This window comes from Nicotiana tabacum, chromosome 15 (assembly GCF_000715075.1).
Source record: "Nicotiana tabacum cultivar K326 chromosome 15, ASM71507v2, whole genome shotgun sequence".
NCBI classification, from domain to species: Eukaryota; Viridiplantae; Streptophyta; class Magnoliopsida; order Solanales; family Solanaceae; genus Nicotiana; species Nicotiana tabacum.
Genome location: NC_134094.1, coordinates 108603373 through 108611489, shown reverse-complemented (window position 1 = coordinate 108611489; position 8117 = coordinate 108603373). Strand labels below are relative to the sequence as shown.

At 35.2% G+C, this 8117-nt stretch overlaps 1 protein-coding gene across 1 annotated transcript; it reads left to right on the top strand.

Annotated features, from left to right (window-relative positions):
• The first annotated feature begins 376 nt into the window (after positions 1–376).
• Positions 377–1324, top strand: LOC107797795 (ATP synthase delta chain, chloroplastic). Its single transcript, NM_001325639.2, has one exon. It carries the CDS (start codon positions 427–429, stop codon positions 1171–1173), a length of 747 nt encoding a protein of 248 aa, NP_001312568.2. The 5' UTR covers positions 377–426; the 3' UTR covers positions 1174–1324.
• Positions 1325–8117: the final 6793 nt, after the last annotated feature.

Sequence of the window (8117 nt, the reverse complement as noted above, 5' to 3'; positions counted from 1 at the left end):
GTTGAAGTGAACACGATTTCATAATGGAAAGGAGTTCTATAATTTTGACAATAAAAATTAGTAATAGGATAAATAATTGGCGAGTGATAAAAAAAATACTACTACTACTAATGAACAAAAAATAATAATCGGAAATAACAAGTCCGACTCTAAAATTTCACAAATTAGTCCTTCCATTTAGCTCAAAAAGAAAGCAATGCTATCAAATGTGAAGTACACGTTTCAACTCCTTATCCCCATAGACCATCAGATAAGAGGCCATCCTTCACCGGTAATATATGATAATCTTATCCCTTCATCACCGTAGATTCTACTTCCCCCATAATCTCCACCGTCCATTCCCCTCCATAATCCCTTTTCTCATTTTCTCACTCTCAAATTCAGTACTCTCCTCTCTCTCTCTCTTCTAGCGCATAAACGAGATTAATGGCGGCACTACAACAAACTCCGATAACTTTCCAGTCCAGGTCACCGCCGCCGACTCAAATCATCAGCGGACCGACGGCAAAGCTCTCCTTTTCCGGCGGCCTCAAGCTCCCGAAACTAACCATCAAGCTCCGCTCTAATCGCACCTCCCGCCGAGGCGGTGGTGCTGCCGGAGCAAAAATGGTGGCTTCCGCTGCCGGAAGTTACGCGAACGCACTCGCCGACATAGCCAAGTCGAACGGAACCCTAGAACAAACCACCGCCGACCTCGAAAAAATCGAAAAAATCTTCGACGACGAAGCAGTGTTCAACTTCTTCGTGAGCCCTATTGTCGGCGAAGAGAAGAAACGCGAACTCGTGGACGAGATCGTTTCATCGTCGAGCATCCAGCCGCACGTGGCGAATTTCCTGAACATTTTAGTAGACATGAAGCGCGTGGAGCTAATCAAAGAAATTGTAAAGGAGTTCGAGAAAGTGTACAATACGCTTACGGACACGGAACTTGCTGTGGTCACTTCTGTTGTGAAATTGGAATCGCAGCATTTGGCTCAGATCGCGAAAGGTGTACAGCGATTGACAGGTTCGAAAAACGTGAGGATTAAAACGGTGATTGATGAATCGCTAGTAGCTGGATTTACAATAAGGTACGGAAATTCAGGATCAAAGTTGATTGATATGAGTGTCAAGAAACAACTTGAGGATATTGCTGCTCAACTTGAAATTGGGGATATTCAACTAGCTGTATAATTGTTCTGCTTTTAAAATTATATTTTTTTTCGGTGATTAATTTTGTAATCTAATTTGCTTCAAAGGCAAATGGAAGATACTGTATTGTTCTAAATTTTTGGATGAATATATATTAGTAGCTACTGTATGCAAATGCAAATTGGATGATAGGAGCTAGCGGTGTAAGTGTTCAAGATAAATGGCAAAATCAAACCAAACTAAAAAATGTATCTGTACTTTGATTTAACTAAGAATAAAAAAAATCTAAGAATATTTGGTTTGATTTGCTTGAACATATGAAAATTTGACGGAAACCAAACTAAATCAACAATATCTATATAAATTTTTAGTTTTTCTTTTTAGTTTATGTATTGTTTTTCTTATGTATGCGAGCTTAGGATTTTTGGCATGTGGTTTGGAACTTCTGTGTAATAATATCTAGAAATATTCATTATGCTTCTCTAATACTTCGTGTCTCAATTTATCTGATGTATTTGTATTTTTAGTTTACCTAAATACAATGATATTTTCTTATATTTATAAATAATAATTTGTTTAGTCACACAAATATTTATGACTTGTTTTAGACCACAAATTAAAAGTATTTAAAATTTCACGCAACTACAACCACACGATCAAAATTCAAAGGGAAATATGGCTGATAATAAAGCCGTTGAATAGAATATAGGGTCTATCATTTGGGAACTATTCTACTAAAACTCAACTTCTAGTTCAATTTCATTTGAGAATACCAAGTTAACTCTTTGTCTCTTCAATTACTTTTGGCTTTTTTAGTTCCAATCCTGGGATTAGATTCACTAACTTAAAATATTATGAACCGTTTTTTCAACACTATGAAGTTTAGTATTTATTTGAAGTTTTTTCAAAAGTTTAGCTTGCAAACTTAATTTTGAGTTCTTTTTATTAAAAAAAAAAAATTCTTCGGGCTCTTTTTGCAAAGGGAAGTTAACTTGTAGAAGGATTTTCAGACCCAATCTTTCAAAATTTTCAAAAACTCAAAATAGAACATATGGTATTGTTTTGTTGTGACAATTTTAAAAATTCCATTATATGGAGAATGTTTAGGATATGGTACACTGATATATTTTGTTACTTGAAAAAATGAACTTAGAATATTCTAGTTGGGAATGAGTGCTGAAGCATGTCGTAACTTCAGAATAAGACAAGTTAGAAGGACTGCTAATGGTCGCAATGTATAGACTATAGAGCTATAATCAATTTTTTGTCATGTACAACCTAACCTACTGAAACTATTGGACGTACTGTATTCTTTTGTAAGTTGCACAGAGCTTACAAGTTGGAAAGCTCCAACTCCACATTTTCACTTTGTGGATCAAGATTATTGACTAATGGTGGGTCATGCCTTAACCCCTGCATCACTTTGCTGATTTATCATCGTGTAAATTGAAACAAAAGATCTGACTCCCTTTTTTATTCAAAAAAAAAAAAAATTAAAAACATTATTTGGTTGTAAAGAGTTACCAGTTTTGGGCAGTTTTTGACGATAAATTTTTTGAAATTTCAAGTAGTTTAGACTATGTCACGACCTAAAGTCCACTAGTTACGATTGTCACACCTCCTTTTTCCCGAGGGATAGCGGGTAGATAATTTTTTTTCAATTTAAGTGACATTATTCGAAATGAGATTATTTATTTAATCAGAATCGCCATTTGAGATAATTATTATGGTGTTCCAAGTCACCAGTTTATTTTAAAATCCCAAATCGAGGAGATTGACTATATTTATGGTCTGCGAACACAGAAGATCGGGTAAGAAATTTTGTTAACCCGGGAGAAGGTGTGAGGCACTCCTGAGTTCCGTGATTTTAGCACGGTCGCTTAACAATTAATACTCGATCTAATTATCTAACTCATTACATGTTTTAAACCTATTGTGCATCTAACCTTTTGACCACTTTTAATTATTTGCTTAACCGCTTTTAGTATTTATGGAATTTATTTGAGCAAGCTACGATGTCGTACACTTGTCGTTTTGGTACACATTGCAAACCGCGTCACGTGAAACACACCCGCGATTTACAACATGTTAATTTTATTATTATTTGAAGTTATTGTCAAGTCGCGTGAAACGCGCACTTGAATTGGGGTTTACGTATCATGACTATGCCACGAGAACCATACCCATAGTCACGATGATTTATTATTAATCGCGCCTAAAGCAAGCTACGATGTTCGAATATTATTCAATTACTAATTTTGAGATTATTGTAAGGTCATGAGGTATGGATATTATTGTGGAGGAAATGAAGTAAATTAATTATGAAAAAGTTGGCTAGCTTGTGAATGTTTATTTATTTTTAGTCCTGGATAACAATTAGCCCATAAATACGTCGGGAAAGTACAATTAAAGTCTTACACCAATTATGGCCCAACCTAATCTCTTATAATTTTACTGCTAACCAATATTTGAAACTAGACTAAATTTATGGTATGAATAAATAGATACGGACATAACCAATTTAATCACTAACATAGGAGATCAAAATGAAACTAAAGCATGCTAAAATGGAAAGTCATTACTTCATTGAATAAACAAGAAAATTAACAAATTAATACATATTCATCAATAAGATTAACCATATGAACAACCAAAAAGGACAATAAACTAATCTTAACAAATACTCAACATGAGAACAAATTAATCTTAGCACACTCATATGCAAACTCGACCAAGTCATACTCAAAGTTAAATTAAAACAGAGTGACCCAGAACATTAATGAGAAAACAAAATAGAAAGAGAAGTGAACCTTTGTATTGATGATTGTGGATTTAAATTACACCACTCAATAATCGGATAACTCTCAACTGAATCCTTCGGACCGCGGAAAACTCGAGCGGAAAATCTCAACTTGCAACTTCAATCGACTTTGCAAAACCGACGATTTAGTGGCTATTTTTAGAGCTTTTTTTGAGGGGGGAGGGGGGTTAATGATGGCTCAAAAGTGGTCAAGGGCTGGTGGCTTTAGGAAGATGAAGCTGCTGATTTTTTCGAAAGAAAGACGAAGAAAGAATGACACGAATAGAATTTTCCTTAGCGTACAAGAATCAAAAACATTTTTCTCCAAATCTCCCCTCTCCCCCATTTTTTTCTCCTTCTCTCCCCTTTTTTTTCTCCTCACATTTCTCTTCTATTTATAGAAAAATATTCTAAATTTTTTCAAATTTTATTTTTATTTTATTATTTTTTAATTAAAAAGAATTCTCACTTCCCATTTTTCTTCCTTTTAAAAAAAAATAATTTTCCACTTTCCTTTACTTTTATTTTTAAATTTCTCATTTTTTACTTTTATTATATTTAAAATTTCCACTTTTTTTTACTTTTCTTTTTTTATTTTTCACTTATTTTACTTTTCTTTTCTTTTTTTTAATTTTCACTCCCTTTTACTTTTTTTTTTAAAACAAATTCAGCTACATTTACTTTTATTTTTTAATTCCAACTTTTTTTTTACTTTTCATTTTTTTAAATATTCACATTCTTTTACTTTTATTTTTTAAATTTTTCACTTTCTTTTACTTTTTATTAAATAATTTTCACCTACTTTTACTTTTACTTTTTAATTCCGTACTTTTAATTTCCTATTGTTTTATTTAAATCCGAAAATTTTAAAAAAATATATAAAACTTTCAGGTTTTAAATTTATTTTATTTCAAATAAAGATAAAAATAAAAATAAAAATAATATTAATAGTAATAATTGACCTTTTAAATTATCTTTAATTTTTACCCTATATATAAAAAATATTTCACAAGGCTAAAAAATATATATATATTATATTTTTAAAAATATTTACACTGTAGAAAGTGATAAAAATTGAAATATAGTCAAAAATTAGGTGCTCACAGCTGCCTCTCTTTGCTTGAAAACATGAAGAGTTTTCACGCAAAGACTAGGTGAGCCATGTGACTAATTTTTTACCAAACCGTTATTCAAAAGGAAAAAAAATAAAAGATAGGGTACAACCAAGTCCTGATTTTGGACAGCCCACATATCCCGGGTTATAGGGGAATCAGGTCGCGTATAGTTCAAGGAGAATGATTGAATGATGACTTGAAGAGTCAAGTGAGGTTCCGTCGAGGCTCTGGTCTGCGGTCCTACTATTATATCAAAATAAAAGGAGAAACTAAACAAACCTATCAGTTATGAGTTACGAGATTCCTATCTATGAGTCTTCTGAAACTTGATCTTGAGTCTTGACTGGTTCTTCATGTAGACTCTGATGTAAACCTTGATGCTTGGTAGTTGTAGGTGCTAGTTCATTGTTCTATAGCTTCTTCTAATCAAAACGGGACTCCAATGCTCGTGGCTTCAGTCATGTCTTGAGTATTCCACATCTTTTCAACTGCTTTTGCATTTTGGATTCACTTATCTTTTTCTTTTCTTTTATTCTGAATTGAGATTTCTTCTTTTGGTCATCTCGAACCCAGTGCCTCGAGGTAAAACCTACTCAGACACCAAAAGAAACAAACGAACAAAATTTTTCTGCCCCAGTTTGTACTAGAAAAATTTTGTGAGTTATTGTAACAAACTTCTAAACTACTTCTTTATTGAAAGTAATAAAAGGTTTGGGTGGTGTACCCCGAAAACATCATGCTGATTCTTTTTTGGATGGTGTTCCTTTATTGTCAAAAGGATGTCTCAACTAAGGATTAGTGTACCTTATGTTGGGAAAATATGGCCAGGAAATGGTATACCCTATATTGGCGGGAGTAGAGACCCTATGTTGGGAAAATGTGGCCAAGGAATGGTATACCCTATATTGGCAATGATATCAGGGAGTGATGTACCGTGCATTTAAGATCAAATCAAATAGGGATTGGAGACCCTATGTCGGAAAAGAGACTAAGGAGTGGATACCCTATGTATAAAATAAAATCAACTAGGGAGTAGAGACCCTATGTTGGAAAGAAGACCAGGGAGTGGAGACCCTATGTCTAAAATAACATCAACAAGGGAGTGGAGACCCTATGTTGGAAAAGAGACTAGGAAGTGGAGACACTATGTCCAAAATAACATCAACTAGGGAGTGGAGACCCTATGTTGGAAAAGACACTAGAGAGTGGAGACCCTATATTGGAAAGAGTGACTAGAAAGTGGAGACCCTATGTCTAAAATAAAATTAACTAGGGAGTGAAGACCCTATGTTGGAAAAGGCGATTAGGGAGTGGAGACCCTATGTCTAAAATAAAATCAACTAGGGAGTGGAGACCCGATATTAGAAAAATGACTAGAAAGTGGAGACCCTATGTCTAAAAATTATCAACTAGGGAGTGGAGCCTCTATGTTGGAAAAGAGACTAGGGAGTGGAGATCCTATGTCTAAAATAATCATCAACTAGGGAGTGGAGACCCTATATTGGAAAAGAGACTAGGGAGTGGAAATCCTATGTCTAAAATAAAATCAACTAGGGAGTGAAGACCCTATGTTGAAAAACACGCTAGGGAATGTAGACCCTATGTCTAAAATAAAATTAACTAGGTAATGGACACCCTATGTTGGAAAGGGCGACTAGGGAGTGGAGACCCTATGTCTAAAATAAAATCAACTAGGAAATGGAGACCCTATGTTGGAAAAGACAAAGTCTAGGGAGTGGAGACCAAATGTCTAAAACTAAAAATCAACTAGGGAGTGGAGACCTTGTGTTGGAAATAATAGACTAGGGAGTAGAGACCCTATGTCTAAAAATAAAAATCAACTAAGGGAGTGGTGACCCTATGTTGGAAAAGAGACTAGGGAGTGGAAACCCTATGTCTAAAATATCATCAACTAGGGAGTGGATACCCTATGTTGGAAAAGACGACTAGGGAGTGGAGACCCTATGTCTAAAATAAAATCAACTAGGGAGTGGAGACCCTATGTTGGAAAAGAGATTAGGGAATGGAGACCCTATGTCTAAAAATAAAATCAACTAGTGAGTGAAGACCTTATGTTGGAAAATAGACTAGGGAGCGGAGACCCTATGTCTAAAATAACATCAACTAGGGAGTGGAGACCCTATATTGGAAAGGAGACTAGGGAGTGGAGAACCTATGTCTAAAATAACATCAACTAGGGAGTGGAGACCCTATGTTGGAAAGGACACTAGGAAGTGGATACCCTATGTCTAAAATAACATCAACTAGGGAGTGGAGACCCTATGTCTAAAATAACATCAACTAGGGAGTGGAGACCCTATGTTGGAAAGAAGAACATCAACTAGGGAGTTGAGACCCTATGTTTGAAAGGAGACTAGGGAGTGGAGACCCTATGTCTGAAATAAAATCAACTAGGTAATGGAAACCCTATGTTGAAAAAAAATCTAGGGAATGAAGACCCTATGTCTAAAAATAAAAATCAACTAGAGAGTGGAGACCCTATGGTGGAAAAGAATACTAAGGAGTGGAGACCCTATGTCTAAAAATAAAAATCAACTAGGGAGCGGAGACCCTATGTTGGAAAAAAAACTAGGGAGTGGAGACCCTATGTCTAAAATATCATTAACTAGGGAGTGAATACCCTATTGCCGGTGTATTGGGCGTTGCTTTTCTATGCGCCATTCATGGTGCTACCGTAGAAAATATTTTATTTGAAGACGGTGATGGTGCAAATACATTCCGTGCTTTTAACCCAACTCAAGCCATGTTGAAAAAGACGACTAGGGAGTGGAGACCCTATGTCTAAAATAAAATCAACTAGGGAGTGAAGACCCTATGTTGGAAAAGAGAGTAGGGAGTGGAGACCCTATGACTAAAAATAAAATCAACTAGGGAGTAGAGACCCTATGTTAGAAAGAAGACCAGGGAATGGAGACCCTATGTCTAAAATAACATCAACAAGGGAGTGGAAACCCTATGTTAGAAAGGAGACTAGGGAGTGGATACCATATCTCTAAAATAACATCAACTAGGGAGTTGAGACCCTATGTTGGAAATGAGACTAGGGAGTG